This window comes from Diuraphis noxia, unplaced genomic scaffold (genome assembly GCF_037042655.1).
Source record: "Diuraphis noxia isolate RWA-SAM2 unplaced genomic scaffold, SU_Dnox_SAM2 contig0001, whole genome shotgun sequence".
Classification (NCBI taxonomy): domain Eukaryota; kingdom Metazoa; phylum Arthropoda; class Insecta; order Hemiptera; family Aphididae; genus Diuraphis; species Diuraphis noxia.
The window spans coordinates 12,405,478-12,423,642 of record NW_028301711.1 but is presented as its reverse complement, the minus strand read 5'-3'; the positions used below and the strand labels follow the sequence as shown (position 1 = coordinate 12,423,642).

The window sequence follows — 18,165 nt, the reverse complement described above, 5'->3', positions numbered from 1 at the left end:
GCCGATGATACAGCAATTTTGTCAACACGTAATAGTCAGCTTACTGCAACCAATAAGTTACAGGGGTCAATCGACAATATCTTTGCCTGGACAAGACGTTGGAAAATTAAGATTAATGGCGATAAATCGGTGCACGTTAACTATACGTTACGCAAAACCGAAACCATCCAAATAATATTGAATCAATCACCAATCCCACAAAAAAATTCAGCAAAATATCTTGGAATGCACCTTGACTCTCATCTAAACTGGAAACACCACGTCCGTCAGAAAAAAATTCAGATTAAAGAACGAATGCGAAAACTTTATTGGTTAGTCGGACCTCACTCCGAGTTAACCATAGAAAACAAACGTCTACTGTATGTAGCAATTATAAAACCGATCTGGATATATGGCATTCAATTGTGGGGTTGTGCCAGTAAGTCTAACATCGATGTAATACAACGCTGTCAAAATATTGCACTTAGGACCATCACTGCAGCCTACCGGTTCGAAAGAAACAATGCAATTCACCGTGATATGATGCTGCCTACAATAGCAGACGAAATCCAAAGGTTTGCTCGCAAACACGAGACGAGGCTAGATCACCATGTCAATCCATTGGCCATTCAATTATTAGATAACTCCAAGGATATCCGACGTCTTAAGCGTCTGAAACCATACGACTTAGTTTAAGATTTTAGATTAAGGCAGGAGACACTTCATTGGAAGTGACTCCATCAACGTGTAATATACATATATATTTTATGTCAAGTATGTAAAATATGTGTAATTGTCAAACATATTTATAAAGACCTTTGGGTCGTTTAAATAATAAAGCCCCAGGGCATTATAAAAAAAAAAAATATATACAAATGGTGTAAACCCTTGTGAGTTTGATGACAAACTTTGACATGATGATGTAGAACTTGAACGGGCTATGTTGTAATCATATTCAGAAACAGTGGTAGTTGAAAATGCCACTGGGGTTGGTGTATCAGGGTTAATCAAATACTTGTCTTCGAGTTCTGATACCGTTTTTAAAACTTGAAGTCTTGCCTCGCTTATGCCTCTAGGAGGTAGTTTTTTTACCATAGCCGCAATACTTTGGAAAAATAAATCGGTTTCGTCATTGTTGGTCACTTAAAATTTAAAATCGTCATTTAAAATCGTTTCATTTTGTTTTTGTAAATTTTGAATAATAACAGCTCTTTCCGATTGGTGTTTTAAAAAATCTTTTTTGTTATATTTGCATTTTTTACTTGGTTTTTGAAATTCATTAAAATTTGGGTCTTGAGTGGATTTTTCAGTAGTATTATCTTCTTCAAATAACTCACCACTTTCTTCATTTAAGACATCCATAATAAAGTAATTTGTATTAACATTTGTGGTATCATTCAAATTATCATTTATTGGTGTATCTATCATATTAACATTTGTTATTGTACTGAAATATTTAATATAGGTATTAATCATTTGTAATTCATTTTGATATGATACATCAATTTTAAATTTTAGATTCTGAGCGGAGCGATTGTGTTTTTATTTTAATTTTTAATTTTAATTTTTTTTTGTGTCTCGTCACGTTTTGGGGCAGTAAAAGTGCTTCGATTTTTGACTTCAGTACCTCATTCGATCAGAAAGTGAATCTAGTTGGTACTTTGTACCAAAAGTCAAAAGTAAAAAATTCTTAATACTTTTCTAAATAATCGAGATAAACAAACTAAAAATTAAGGGAAAAACTGGAAATTTTACGCACAATCAGTTTTCGACAAAATCGATTTTGGTTTTTGATGTAACTTTAAAACAAATGACCATAGATACATGAAATTTTCACAGAATATTATAAGTATATTCTATCCACCATGCAATTTTCAAAAATTTTCGACTTAAGTTGAACTATTCATAGGCATATGCAATTTTCGACCAATATTAATTTTTTTTAAATTAATATCAATAAAAATTTATTTGTAGGGTAGAAAAGCTTGAAAATTAAATACAAGGCTACTAACATATTTTTACAATAGCAGGTGAAAAATAAAAGAAATATATAGGCACAAAGTTTGAATTTTGACAACATACGTAAAAATCACGAAAATTCGCAAATTATTTTAAGCTAGAAATTCATAAAAAATTGTCTTTTTAAATCTAAGATTTGAAAATTTTTAGTAATCTATAATATACCCTAGACAGACTTATCCGTTTTTTTTGTAATTTTATTTAACAGTATAATATAAGTATGGTTTTTGGTATAATTATCTACTTACTTTCTTTCGTATTCCACGTTGTTTAAGAAAGTTAAGTTGTCAGCCAAAGCCCATTTCTTTTTTGATAATGCTGACGAACCAGTCCCGAGTTTTTTCTTATGCCTCATATAAGTATCACGTATGTTTCGCCAACGTTTTTTGCAATCTTCAGCTATAATACATAGATACGTTTTAATGGCTAATTATTAGTTGTAAATACCTAAGTAATATTCACGAATCGTAAGGAAAGAAGTGTAACATTTATGCTTGAAAAAACAGTTTTAAAATGTGTATTTATATAATGTATAATATATAATTTTGTAGGTATTTGATTGCTTTATTATAATTATTATTTCTTATTATTAATATTAATTTGTTTATTCTTATGATAATATGTTGTACTTACTACATTGCCCAACAACGGAAGAAATATTATTCCATATGATATCTTTAAAGTTGACATCTTTATGTTTCTCATGCGAACTGTCATACAACACACAGTTTTTACTCACTTCTTCAATTAACAGTTCATCTTCAGTTGTAGTGAAAAGAGTTTTCGTGGTTTTCGACATTTTTTGAGTGAATAAATTCGTTTATAAAAATATATGATAAATTCGTTCAGAATAAAATTATTAAAATCGCATTGCGGCGCACGCAATACACTGCTTCAAGAGCAGTACGATCGTTGAACGCAACGACTATTTATGACACACTCACGTCAATCGCACATTGGAAACCACGATAAGGCATTTATTTATAGAGCAGTCAATTACGCAACGACTAGTCACAGCTTGGAAACCGTACCTTAATCGCGCTCTCCATTGAACGCAGGCGATCAGGTTCATGAGACACGGCGGCTAAACCGTGACCGGCGCTTGCATCCGCGACTCGGTCAGCACGCTCAGCCAGTGACTCCAATGAACCGTCGAGCTCGAGACCGGAAACGATGGCGAGGATGGTTGGCGGAAGTTTCTGAAGCCAAAACTCTTTTAGCGTCGACTCGCCGATTCCGTTTGGTAACGCGCTGCGCATGTCGCGTAACATTTGTGAAGGACGTCGGTCACCCATGCCTCCGTGTTGGATTATCGAACGGAACCGTGTGGCCTGTGGGACGTCGTAGGCGGTGATAAGTCGACTCTTTACAGCGGAATATTGGATGTCGGCGCCGAGTAGATCTCCGATGGTACGAACACCATCTTCGTGAAGCGCGGCGAGTACGTGATTTACGCGTGACAAATCAGATCTAACGCGTTGGTTGTGGATGATCGCTTCCGCGTGTGTAAACCACTGCTGTGGTGAGTGACGTCAAAATCCGGGTAATCGTACGGATGCGAATGCGTTTATGTCTAACGGCATAACTGTTGGCACGTCGGTAGGAACGAGAGGACGCGGTAAGACGTTCGCGTTCGCGTTCGTCGGCACGTGTTCGGGGTTCGCACTCGCGTTCGAACTATCGGTACTCGTGTTGCCGAGGGCCCAAATATCTCCCCAATCTTGCATTACGCGTGATGACTGATCGGACGTGGAAGGTTTTAAGTAGCGAGGTCACCAATTTGGTAAGGAACGGTCGGTTTGTCGGGTTACCAATGTAATACGAGTAAAAAAAAACAAAATCAATTAAATGTAGTAGTTAATTATATTTAACAAATAATAATTCAGTCGGAGTAAAATAATACAAAGATTAATTACATAAATTAACGTTAGAAACAGTTTAAAAAAATGCGTTATATTTTACAGGTTATTTGCGACTTTTCGGCATTTCATAAACGGGTAAAAAAAGAAACTCGAGGTTAAAAACGACGACGTACGTCCGTAAAAACAGAGTGAGAGCGCGCGCAGTGTGCAATGTTGACAACGAGAGGGGCACGGATGGCAGCGGCTGACGAGCCGGTACCGCGGTTACATTGATAATATTGTTGTGGTGCCACAATACTAATTGATTAGTGATTACAATGTTTACAATGCAGCTAAATACATTATTCTTATTAGTTTAAAAACAACAAACTCATTTTAATTGAACATATCTAAACTTTTTATTATATAATAATGGTTACAATGGTAAATTGTTACAAGTATATAAATAATAATAATCTTAAAACAACTCCTTATATTGATTAAAATAAATGACAATATTAAAATATTTTAAAACATAATAAAGGTAATATAAAATAAGGAAATATTAAATTTGTTCAAAACTAAATTCATCATTTGTATTTTTGTTGTACAAATTATTTGTGTTCATTAAGTTAATCATTTTTTTGGGGGGAATATAATTAACGCAATTATTATTTTTAATTTTAATTTCTTGAGATGCTAACAAGCAACCTTGAATTGTGTCAGTATTTAATTTATTTCTAGTTTTTACTTTTATTAAATTGACCTTACTAAAGACACGTTCACAATCAGCATTGGAATGAGGGAGTGAAAATACTTCAAGAGCAAAATTTGAAAGATTTGTGAATGGAAATTCTTGATTTCCAAGTTGTAATTTAGATAAATTATACCAAAAAATATCTGGTTGATCTAAATAATTTAGTAAATCAGTTGAAATATTAAAATGGGGCAACTGTCTCCATTCATTGTCAATAGATTGCATTAAATCATCATTTAATTTAGTCAACCTAGGCAATAAATTTAAGAGAAAAAATAAAGAATTATTTTCTTTCCTGGTTTCAATGGATAATGCAATTTTAGGGTCCATCAACTTAATAGCTGGCATCAAGGGATCATTAAAATTGTATTTTTTATTTAGTAGCATGCAAGCTATTTTAAGAAATGATTGTACTCTTGAATAGAAGTCTTCTAACATTTGTTTATTATTAGCAATTTTAGGGTTTTGTACTTCTTTCATAATTTTAATGCCAAGGTAAATCTGAGTAAAAGGTAAGTAATGTCGAGAATTTTCTGGATTTATTTCATTGATAGGAGTTCTATTGACATAATTTGGACCCATAAAACATATTAAAAGTTCTTTGAAAGTGGCAACCATTTTATCATGCAACTGTGTGATGACTACACCTGAGCTTTGAAAAAAAGAATTGAGTGATGTAAATTTTGGTAACACAAAATCTAAAAACAAATAAATTAATTTTATTAAGGGATCATTCAACGAATTATAAATATTTTCTACAGTCGTAAGCCTTTCACTTAAAAGTTTATCTCTAAAATATAATATTAATGGATCCCATTGTTCTAGTAACCTAGAAACTACCATGTGTAATGAGAGCCATCTAGTTTGACTAGGGTGTAAAATCTTATGAATAGGCGTTGAACAAAATTCTTGAAACTCCACAAATTGTGCATTACGTTTTGAACTCATTGAAAAGAAAGAGTAAACCTGCCGTACTAAATCTTCGCATCGTTTTGGCAGGATTTTACATGCCTCACTTGCACAGAGGTGCAATGAATGGCAGATACATGTCCAAATACTAATTCCAGGATAGTTTAAAATCATTCTACTAGCAAATGAATTGTTTGCACCCATCATTGAATTGCACCCATCAGAACCAAATCCTATTATATTATCTGATGGTATATTATAATCATTAAATGCTTTTATCAAACTGTTAAATAGATTTTTTCCAGTAGCACCTTCGTAAGCTATCTCTTGGTTGTTAGAATCAAAAACATTAGCCAGATCAAAAAAATGACTAACTATTTTACCAATATCTCTATTAAAATAACGTACAACAATACATGCTTGCTTGACACAACTTACGTATGTCTGTAGACTCATCAGTTAATATACTAAATTTTGAATTAATTAAACAATCTACTAAATACTCTTTATGTGTCCTTCCTATTACATTTTTCATTATAGATGTAGTTTTTGTTCTTTTTAATTGAATGTTTTTAAGAACCTCAGAGTCTGGATCTAGATTTTTAATTAATTCGGACAAATGGTCCATAGCTAGAAATGGAATATTATGTTCTGCTATAAAAGCTACAAGTTTGATTTCAGCAGATTTAACTTTTTGTATTAATGGAGTAAATTTAGGAGAGAAAGATTCGATTACAGATGGAGTCTTGGCTACACTATTTGAACTTAAAATATGCTTCTTACTAGTTAGATGACGATTTAGTGAAACCAATTCTGATGCAATATTTACGTTGCAAGTTATGCATGTGGCGCTTGTTTTTGAATTTTGATCAGGGCGTAGCCAATTTGCAAACTTTGGATTTTGTAGCCACTTGTCACTGAACATTTGTTTCCTGTGTTTTGTTGGTTTGCTTACTTCGAGTCTAATTTTTTTTGAACTCTTTTCACTATCTGAGTCATTGTCAGAAATATCATCTACCTACAAATTACAATATTTAAAATGAATAAATCAATTATATTAGTAAGAAAAAAGCATGAAAAACAATTCAATTAATTTTCTTAGCTCATGCACATATTGACATAAATTATAATTATCTTGCTGCTAGCTAAATATCAAATTAAAATATTTTAGGTAAAAAATAAAATTTAATATAATATAATACTCACACTTTGTTCTACTAAGTTGTTGATAGATAATGCTTCATCATATTTCTTGCTTGTAGAAGAAATTGTACTTTCAAACCTCTAAGATTGTAATATAATAATATTGTTATTTTTCATGCAATAGAGTTTAATTAATATTTAATACCCCACACAGCATGAAAATAATTATTTAAAATTTATTAAACATTTAAAAAAAAATGAACATATTCATTAAATATTTTATTTTGATCAATGGTCAATTGTAAAATGTTTAATCAACAATTATTAATCATTTTTTGAACCCTTTTGCATTTATTAGAGTTGCAACGTATTAGATTAGGTTACCTAACCTATTCAGTTGTGGAATTTATTGATGATAATACAATTGAGGCTGTACCAACAAGCTGGATAAAAAATGATATGTGTGCTTGGCCTATAACAAAAAAAGATTCAATTCTTAGAAAGCTAATAGAAAGAAAAAGTCTTCCAAATGAAGCAGAGTTTAATCAATACAAAATTAAAGTATTAAAAACAACAGGTAAATGATAAAAGTGATATTTCTTAATTTTTTCATTTAAAATAATGTCAATATTTGAATTTTTATATTAAATTTATTTGCAACTCAATGCCTAATAATATCACACACTTTAAGGTTTTTAGACTTTTAGCAGGTACCAATCAATATTATTATCTAAAAAATGTGAAAAATATAATTCAGTTTTTCTAAAATAACCATTAATTGTGTAAAGCCTTATTGGTACTAATAAGAAAAATAAATTGACATTTTTGATACAAATAGATTCATTAATAAAAGCACGAGAAATGACTAAAGAAGGACTTACTAAAACCGATATATCATCTGCTGAAGATTATGATATAAAACATAAACGCAAATGCAAAGAGAAGACATCAATCACGATGGAATCGTTATTATGTCCTTCTTATTCAGGTATTACATACTTGAATAGTAAATATATATATTTATATATAAGTTAAATAATAGGTAGTTACTAAATATTTAATATGATCTATAATGCTTAGCATCTGAAGATGAATCCAATGACAATTATAATGATGATTTTGTTACTGCATTTCAAGTCACTGAAAAACGGATAAATGGTTGGTCACCTTCTCCAAAAAAATTAAAAAGTAAGAGTTTAAAAGAAACAAATTTAATGTACTTAAATTAAATATGAAAAATAATATTTTTACAATAACAAATACTTTTTGGTTCTCAAACTGTAAACAATAATCCAATTAAATCTAATAAAAATAAATATTTATGTTCAAAACCCTCAGTTTCCAGACAACTTTCATATGCTAGCATTGACAAGAAAAAAAGTATGCATTACTTATACCTAATTGTAAATAATAATTGGTTAATTTAAAATGTATATTATTTTATTACATTTTATTACCAGTTTTAGCCTATGCTCGAAAATACACAATAAATGATTAATTAATAAGTTTTCGAATTCTAGCTGGCAAAAAAAAAAAAACATTTTTTTTTTTTATAAATGACAGAAAGAAGGCAAACTAGGGCATTTACAATAACTGGTTAGGTGGGTGGGATGTCCTCGATGTCTTCATCCTCTTCATTGGGTAGTATGGCCAATTTGACGACAGGCCGCTTGAACTCCAAGCCAGATGAGTTGCGCACAGTTGCAGCTCTTACCACATTGTCTGAGCCAGGATGGACCTTAATAACTCGTACTAACGGCCATTGCAAGGGCGGCAAATTTTCGTTTTTTAAAATGGCTAGATCTCCAACAGCTACATTTCTGCATATCTTAGTCCATTTACCTCTGCGCTGTACTTGAGGCAAATACTGCTTGGACCAAAGACTCCAGAACACTTGCATTTGCGACTGCATTAGTTTAAAACGTCGAAGACGATTATGAGGCACAGCAGATACGTCTGGCTCAGGAGGCAACATAAGCGGACCACCTACTAGGAAGTGCCCAGGTGTAAGGACGTTGAAATCTGCTGGATCTGATGCCATTGGTGCCAAGGGTCGAGAGTTCAGTGATGCTTCTACCTTGCACAACAGTGTCATCATTTCATCATAGGTTAAGAGAACTCCACCAGTAACTCGAACAAGGAGCCTTTTCGCAGATTTTACAGCACTTTCCCATAGACCGCCAAAATGGGGGGCCGATGGGGGAATGAAACTCCACTTAATGTCTTGGATGACAAGAAAGTCATTGAGCTGCTTATGCGTTTGTTCAGCGTTTGAAAATAGGACTTGAGAACACGGTTGGCACCTACAAAGTTAGACCCATTATCGCTGTAGAGGCTAGTGCATTGACCTCTTCTGGCCATAAATCTTGACAAGGTTGCAAGAAAGTCTTCAGTAGAAAGCGAGGAAACCAGTTCCAAGTGGATAGCCCTGGTGGTCATGCACACAAAGACACATATATAACTTTTTGTGGGGGCCACCTTTCGGCGCCCACTCCGAATCATGATTGGACCGCAGAAATCTAGCCCACTCCTTGCAAATGGCCTTGCAACAGTTACCCGTTCCCTTGGTAAGTGAGCCATATAGGGAGAAATGAGCCTGGGTGTTGCGCGGAAGCATTGATGGCAATTGCTTACTGTTTTTCTGGCTATTATTCTGCCACGGACAATCCAATAGTTACATGAAATGTGAGCTAGTAATGCTTGCGGGCCAATGTGCATTAAGCGTCGATGCTCGTATTGAAAAATCAGTTTGGTAATACTAGACTTGCTGGAAAGTACCACTGGGTGCCTTGTGTTGTATGGGACTTCAGCGTTATTTAACCTGCCACCCACACGAATCAAACCTTGATCATCTATAAATGGACTTAGGGCCCGTAGACAGCTGCTACGGTGAACTAGTCGTCCCGCCTTCAATGATGATGTCTCATTTGGAAATGATTCAGCTTGGGAACGTGATGCCCAAAAGACCTTGGCTTGGTTCATTTCTTCCAAAGAAATAAAACCAAATCGACGCTCGGTATGTGAAATGCTTGATCGGCAGTTATGTAAAAAACGCTGCACTAATGCAGTTATCCTTAACAATGTTATCCAATTGGAGTACTTTTTTGAAATCCACAAGCAATCAATTGTGATAGCAGCCAATGCCAGCTTAATGTTGCGAGTTTCCGGTATGCTTGATGGTAATGCGGGATTTAATGGCCAATGACTTGGAGGTAGGCGTAGCCACTCAGGACCATTCCACCATAATTTGCAAGACGGTAAGGCACAGACATCGATTCCTCGAGAAACAAGGTCAGCCGGATTGTCCGCAGTAGGCGTATGATGCCATTGAACGTGAGCTGTTAGTTCATTTATTCGCGCAACCCGGTTAGAAACAAATACTTGCAGTGGCACTAATGTGCTTATCCAAGCAATGACAATTGTAGAATCCGTCCACAGGTGTACATTGTCCTGGTGTAATACAATGTTTAGCTTCGCAAGTTCACCTTGGACCTCTGCGACCAATTCTGTCAGCAATAAGGCACCACACAATTCAAGACGGGGTATGGTGGTCGTCTTCATTGGAGCTACCCGAGATCTAGATGTGTATAACTTTACACAAGTATGGGCATCTGGCATGGAGGAACGTAGATAAATGCAGGCACCGAACGCATGCTGGGAGGCGTCACAGAAGCCATGTATTTGATAAGTGGAATTTGGTACAATTGCTAGCCTTGGTATTATTAAGGCGTCAAGACCAGCCAAGCTTGAATAAAATTTGGTCCATTTGGAATGAATTTCTTTTGGTAGGGGTCATCCCACCCAACCTTGAGACTCCAAACCTGTTGAATAAATATTTTTCCTTTAATCAATACTGCTGCTATCAATCCAAGAGGATCATATTATATACTATTTATGTCTGACAGCAGGGTGCGTTTTGTTAGGTGCTGAGGCGAAATCCAATTCTTTATTGCAAAACGAAAACTGTCTACTGATGGCTGCCAGCGCAAGCCTAAGGCGCTTACTACTTCAGTTTCTGTTAGGTTAACCATAAAGTTGGGGTCGTCCTGAGCATGTGGCAAACGGTTGAGCAGTGACAATGAGCTTGAACACCATTTGCGCAATGGGAAACCTGCAGTACCCAATATTGAATGGATTTGCTGGTGAATTTTAAACAGTCTTCATCACTGCCTCCTCCGCTGATAAGGTCATCAACATAAAAATCTTGACATATTATTCGGCCTATTGGACTTGTTATGATATGTGTACCAAGCTCATGAAGACAACGCGTAGCCAGGAATGAGGCTGATTTGGTACCGTAGGTGACTGTTCTGAGTTTGTAATGTCTTAGAGGCTCGTATGGTTGCGATCTGTAAACAATCCGCTGCAACTCACGTTAATTCTGTAATCGCCAAAACGAGAATGCAGGGTTGTATCTTCCAGTTGCATTGCCGTTGATGACATGGAAGAAACTCCAATAATGTTGAGTGATTTTTCAGCTGTGGACAAGTTGAGTTTCTTGGCACAGGATTTTGTTATGAAATTTAATTGCGACCCAGAATCAAGCACAGCTCTGCATGAATGATGGCGCCCAAAGGCGTCGCATATGTTGACTATAGCAGTTGCTAAAAGTACATTGAGATTTTCAACTTCGGGAACTATTATTTCGGTGTACATTGAAGTTGCATGTGGTAGAGTCTTATCATCATTGTTGTTGATAGGAGTATTTGCATTGCTGGTAGTTGCTTGTTCTTCATGTAGCTTGGAATTGTGCTTTTCGCCACAACGAGGGCACGGTGGAAAGAAACAAGAAGCAACTTGATGGCCATAATTAAGGCAGTTAAAACAAAGTCTTGATTTTGCCACAAAGCTTCTTTTGTCAACTATACTCATATTATTAAACTTGCTACATGCGAACAACTTGTGCTGCTCAGTGCATAGGGGACATTTGCCTAGGCCCTTTTCTTTGGATTTTATAAAAAATGTCTTCTTATCCTACACTTTGTTATTCACATTCTTATTTGATAACTTTTTTGATTCCTGTGGTTGACAATTGATATCTCCTGCTTCATAAGCCGTTATTCTGTTGGCTAAAAATTCTACCACAGCTACATAGGAGGGCAAATCTTTGCTTTTATACTGTAAATACCACTCACCCACTGTGGCACTATCCATGCGACTGCATAATAGTGTAAACAACCAGGCATCCCAATTGTCAACTGGCTGCTGCAGAGATTTGAGGGCATTGATGTTTGATGTGATGTGGTGGTGTAGTTTTTGCAATTCACTGCTAGATGGTGTGATAACTTTGGGTGTATCTAATAATGAACGAATGTGGGACTGAAATATAGCACCTTTATTTTCATAGCGGTTGACTAATAGGTTATACGCATGTAGAAAATGATCCGCAGTGGTAGGGATAGATTTGATGACATCACGAGCTGGACCTACAAGGCACGCCTTCAAGTAATGAAAACGTTGTACCAAAGGCATCTTTGTTTGATCATTATGAAACATTGAATTGTATGTGTCGATAAAAGATGACTATTCCTGCCAATCGCCGTTAAATGATGGAAAAGCACAAGGTGGATAGCTCATAGAATTGAATGAATTTCCGTGCTCTTGAGAGGTGAGCGAACTCATCGATGGGCTAGAGACATTAGTTGAATGTGTAGCATGCTCATCTGTGATATTTAGCAAAGCAGCTTTGACGTCACATAATCGATTTCGGAAAGTTCTTCGAATATTAACCCATTCTTCATCTTTTTTATCATCAAGCATTTCCAACTCAGCTTGATAGTGCTCAAACTTCTCAGAAAATTCTGATACTTCATCCAGTCGTACCTTCACCTGGGCAATGCTGTTTGTTTCGCTGGAATAGTTGAGCGCAAAAGTGCTGCAATCTTCAAGGACAGCGCGTAATGTGTCGAGTTTCCTGGACCATTTGCGCAACTCAATAGCTCTCTGCTCTTCTGACATGGTAAAGTTGGAGAAAGATGTTTATGAGGAAAGTTGAATAGCTGTGATGTCTTGGTTATGCTGTTGCGCTGTTGATGCCTACCTAATCTGCAAATCTTACAATGTAATAATATAACTGTTGAAGTACACCAGATACACAGAAGCTAAAGGTAAATAATAATAAGATCGGTTATATGTAATAATATAATAATAATATGTATAATTGATACGAATAACTATAGTGCTCTGAGGCGTAATATAAAACAACGACTAATCGTCCTACAGGCTACTACATAGAACGAATATGATGCTAGTAATACAAAATGCCTATTCAGCGTCTGCTGTACTACAGTGTGAATAATTTTACTTATAATCTACATACTATAGGGTGTGTTGTTTACATTCAACACTTCCCCTTAAACAATATACCCTAACTTAGAATTAATATATCTTATTCCCATCATCTCCCTGAGTTCCTGGAATCTTGGTCGTGGAGTTGGCTTAGTCAATATGTCAGCTAACTGCTCCTTGCTTGGCACATACTCCAGAGAAAACATCCCTTCACTGAACTTCTCACGAATGTAATGATAGCGAATATCGATGTGTTTTGTTCGCTTATGGTATTCTGGATTTTTCACTAGTTTGATGGCGCTTTGATTGTCTGCATACAAAACAGGTGTATCTCCCTGTGGCTCCAGAAGATCACTGATAAGTAGCGTCAACCAAGTGAGTTCCTGTATAGATTGGCTCAGCGCTATGTATTCTGCCTCAGTAGTCGAAAGTGCTACCGATTTTTGTCTTTGTGAACACCATGCTACGATTCCATCTCCCATCATGAAAATGAATCCTGATGTTGATCGTCTCGTTGTTGTGTCACCAGCATAGTCTGCGTCACTATATCCACGCAACTTTGGTGTTACACTAGAATCATAAATTAAACCATAGTTAAATGTTCCCTTTAAATATTTAAATATACGTTTCACCGCATTCCAATGAATTGTCAGAGGCTTTTCTAGATAACGACTGACAAGATTTACTGAAAAAGTTATATCAGGCCTTGTTATTTGGCTTAGATACAACAAACTTCCAACTGCTTCTCTGAATGGAACTTCCCCTGCTTCCAATGATCCTGACAAATTTGGATCTAATGAGTGTTGTGGATCTGTGGGAATATGCAGGACTTTGGTTTCTTCCATATTGAACCTCTCTAAAATGCGCTTGCAATATAAAGATTGGTGTATGAAAATTGAACCATCAGGCCTCTGATCAATTTCAATACCCAAGAAATGATCAAGTTCACCTTCCTTCGTCTCGAAGTTGTCCTTTAGATACTTCACCATTATGTCCACCAGCTGGTTATTTGTTGCTGCGATTAGTCCATCGTCTACAAAAATAGCGACAATTAGTAATTGATTGTTTTTATTACTTACGAATACACAAGGATCTGCTTTTGTTTCCTTTAGGTCAAAGTTCATCAGCATATTTTTGAACATTTTGTTCCAGCACCTGGGTGCCTGTTTCAACCCATATAGTCTCCGTTGAAGTTTGCATACTAACTGTGTTCCATCTTCGTAACCTTTAGGCTGTTTCATATAAATGTCTTCTTCAAGATCTCCATATAAGAATGCTGTTTTAATGTCAAATTGTCTGAGTACTAATTTTCTGGCTGCTGCTATCGCAAGTATTACTCGAATAGAATCATATTTCACTACTGGGCTGAACGTTTCTTGAAAATCTATTCCATGAACTTGCGCACATCCCTTTATTACTAACCTTGCTTTGTACCGATCGACATCTCCGTTCGCTTTGTATTTAGCCTTGTATATCCAACCATTATTTATAGGTTTTTTATTTTGAGGCAAGTCCACAAGTGTCCATGTTTTATTTTTATTCAATGACAACATTTCATCGTTCATTGCTGCCTTCCAATCATCTGAATTGTCACCTGTCATAGCGTCTTCGTATGTAACTGGATCATTACATGCTGAAAATAATGCATCTTTATACCTTATAGGTTTATTGAGTTTTCCTCTGTCTCTGAGTGTCATTCTTGTTTGCTCTTCAGCTCCTATTGGTATCTGTTCATCATCATCCAACTTTTCTTCGTCGTCGTTGTTGCCTTCCTCATCTCCAGCTTCACCTTCCGAATTTATTTCTTCCTCTTCTTCTTTATTTATGATTTTTACTTGTGTAGCTGTAGATGGACTTGTTGACTCTTTGAATATTACATCTCTGCTTATTGAAATTTCTCTTCCATCAAAGCATATACGATATCCTTTGGTTTCTTCTGAGTATCCAACGAATATACCTTTTCTACCCTTTTGATCCCATTTTTTTCGTTTTTCTTTTGGTATATGTGCATATACTTCGCTACCAAAAATTTTCAGATGATTTATATGTGGTGTTTTATTGAACCATAATTCATAAGGTGTTTTTCCTTCTCGATCTGTGTTACCTGTACGATTTATTGTATACACGACTGTATTCACTGCTTCTGCCCAAAGTGTCTTGGATAGATTTTTGCTATATAACATAGTTCTGGCCGCTTCTACAATTGTTCGCATTGATCTTTCCGCCTTTCCATTTTGCTGGGGTGTGTATGGTACACTCGTCTCATGTTTTATTCCAAATTTATCCAATAAGGCTTTTACTTCAGTATTTTTATATTCCAGACCACAATCACTTCTTAAAGTAATTACTGAAATATTTAACTGATTTTTGACTGTATTTAAAAATAGTTCAAATTTATTTTTAACTTCTGATTTTTGGCTCATAAAATACACATATGTATATTTAGAATAATCATCCTTGAATATAACAAAATACCGTTTACCTCCAAGTGAATTTTCCTCCATAGGGCCACAGACATCACTGTGAATTAATTGACCTGGTTTTGTAGTTTTTGTATTGCTCAGTGTAAATGGCTCTCTGTGTTGTTTACCATAAATGCAAGCTTCGCAGAAAAATTTGTTTTTCGTTTCTGTAAATGGAATCCGCATATGTTTCAAGTAGCTCCGAACATATTGGAAATTCTGATGACTCAACATTTCATGCCACTGTAGTAATGTGAGAGTTTTAACTGCAACATTTGCTTGTTCAGCTTCTTGCACTGACTTTGTCTTCAGAGCCATTGAAAACATTTTATTCTCACGAACTCCAATAGCAACTATTTGATTATCCCTTTTAAATGTACATCCATCGCTGTCTGTCATCATTTTTATACCTTTGTCAAGGCACGCTCCACACGAAAACAAATTTACCTTAAGATCAGGTACATGTAAAACGTTTGACAAATGACTGTCAACCCATTTATTACCGATTTTCGCTTGAACATTTATATTCCCTTTGCCAATTGCCATGATATGTTTGCCATCACCAATACGTACTGGTAACTGAACTTCAAATGACTCATAGTTACTGAACCATTCTCTTCTGCTAGTCATGTGATCGCTAGCACCTGAATCCACATACCATTTTTCTGACTCACTGATTTTGATGTCCTTTGATTGTACACCAACCAACGCATTTCCTGAGTTGCTCTTATTTCTTTCTTTTTGTTCTTTTAAGAAAATCCGGCATTCACGTCTCAAATGCCCTGGTTTTTTACAATGATTACACTTGCCTGGTTTTTTATCATTGTTCCATTGATTTTCAGAATTGCCAATTTTCGTACGTTTTTCTTTATTTGTTCCAAATGATTTCTTTGCCGAAAATGCACTACTACTTGCAGTATATCTCTCAGCATCATAACTTTGAGTTTGTCTTGTTTCCTCTACCATGAGTCTAGATGACAGATTAGACAATGTTTTGTCCACATTTGGTATCGAATCCCACGCACTGTAGAAATGTTTATAATTTTCTGGCAAAGTCATTAGTATCTTGGTCATAAGCATTGAGTCGGATATTGGTTCACCTAACTGCTTTAATTTTCTACTAAGACTCTCCAATTTCGAAATATGAATCGCCATATTGTCATCTGGGTCTTTAACATAGCTGTAGAACTTTTGTTGAATCAACGTTACACTCGAGTCCGACTTTTGTTCATATACACTAAGCAACTTGTCCCACATTTCTTTAGCCGTGTCACAATTCATTATGTACTGCAGTGGTTGTTCATCCACTGACGTGACTATATACTTTTGAGCCTTGTTGTCCGCTTTTTTATATATTGAATAATCTACACCATACCTTTTTCTTGCATCTTCTTCAGTTTCTGAACTTGATTTTGTAAGAGCAGGTTTTTTCGATTTTCCGGTCACAACATCAAATATATCGGCTGCAGTCATTATGACTTTTATTTGGAATTTCCATGTTTCCCAATTGTCATTACCGGTTAGTTTATTAATTTTTATAGATTCGTTTTCCATAATAACAAATTATCTGTACAATGTCTGTACACTATAAATGTAATAATAACAAACACAATTGCTGCGCTTCACACGATCGATGCACTAACACTGCACTGCACTATACTTCGCGAATTATTATTGCTGTACACTGTCTGTACACAAACATGCGATTCGTAAATCAATAATTATTGTATCAAACATACACGACTTTATTATAATTACCTTACTATACTGGACCCATAACCTGTTGAAGTACACCAGATACACAGAAGCTAAAGGTAAATAATAATAAGATCGGTTGTATGTAATAATATAATAATAATATGTATAATTGATACGAATAACTATAGTGCTCTGAGGCGTAATATAAAACAACGACTAATCGTCCTACAGGCTACTACATAGAACGAATATGATGCTAGTAATACAAAATGCCTATTCAGCGTCTGCTGTACTACAGTGTGAATAATTTTACTTATAATCTACATACTATAGGGTTTGTTGTTTACATTCAACAATAACACAACATAGGACAATAATAAATATAATATTTTTTGTTAATAACTATGTTCCTGCAGCTTAACTAATGATTAGCATTTACAAGAAAAACCAAATGCTGATAATATTTGCAGCTATGATATTATGCTAATGACCAAAGAAAATACAAATGAAACAAAATGACTTATGGAATTAATGTTTTCTATCACGTCGAGGTCACCAAAATGTTGGCGCAATGGGCGTCCTTTATTAAATAATATCAGGTACGCCGGTACGCTAAATAATATAAGGATAAAAAATCATATAATAAATTCAAATAACTATATCCATATAATGCCTGATTGCATAAATATAATAATGTATAATAAATTGATATATAAAATAGGATTAGTCCTGTTTGACTCAATAATAACAATAATATAGGTATATATAAAAAAAATATGAGTAGCCCTAATGGCTTAACAATGAATAATATGTGTATAAATATAATATGAATAGCCCTACTGGCTTAACAATGAATAATATGTGTATAAATAAAATATGAATAGCCCTACTGACTCAACAATGAGTATGTATGTATAAAATGATATGAATGAATTTTGCCTTCGATGGCTATACAAAGTATATAATAATAGTTGGCCTAAGCTGGCTCAACACAACAGTATAATGAATCAATTCTGCCATAAGCGGCTATATAAAATTATATAATAATGGTAATAATAATAATGAGTAT

The 18,165-nt window shown here is 35.0% G+C and overlaps 3 protein-coding genes across 3 annotated transcripts; all 3 read right to left on the bottom strand.

Annotated features, from left to right (window-relative positions):
* Positions 1-679: 679 nt before the first annotated feature.
* Positions 680-2,797, bottom strand: LOC107172150 (uncharacterized). The gene is made up of 5 exons (XM_089225688.1): positions 2,632-2,797; positions 2,247-2,397; positions 1,317-1,426; positions 888-1,121; positions 680-699 (listed from the first exon to the last, which is right to left on the bottom strand). The coding sequence occupies exons 1-5, from the start codon at positions 2,795-2,797 to the stop codon at positions 680-682; spliced, it is 681 nt and encodes a 226-aa protein (XP_089081814.1).
* A 1,607-nt stretch (positions 2,798-4,404) lies between these two features.
* LOC149059705 (uncharacterized) lies at positions 4,405-5,214 on the bottom strand. The gene has a single exon (XM_089230788.1). It carries the CDS (start codon positions 5,212-5,214, stop codon positions 4,405-4,407), a length of 810 nt encoding a protein of 269 aa, XP_089086914.1.
* Positions 5,215-8,805: 3,591 nt separating this feature from the next.
* Positions 8,806-10,266, bottom strand: LOC107172149 (uncharacterized). Its single transcript, XM_015522429.1, has one exon. The coding sequence runs from the start codon at positions 10,264-10,266 to the stop codon at positions 8,806-8,808; it is 1,461 nt and encodes a 486-aa protein (XP_015377915.1).
* Positions 10,267-18,165: the final 7,899 nt, after the last annotated feature.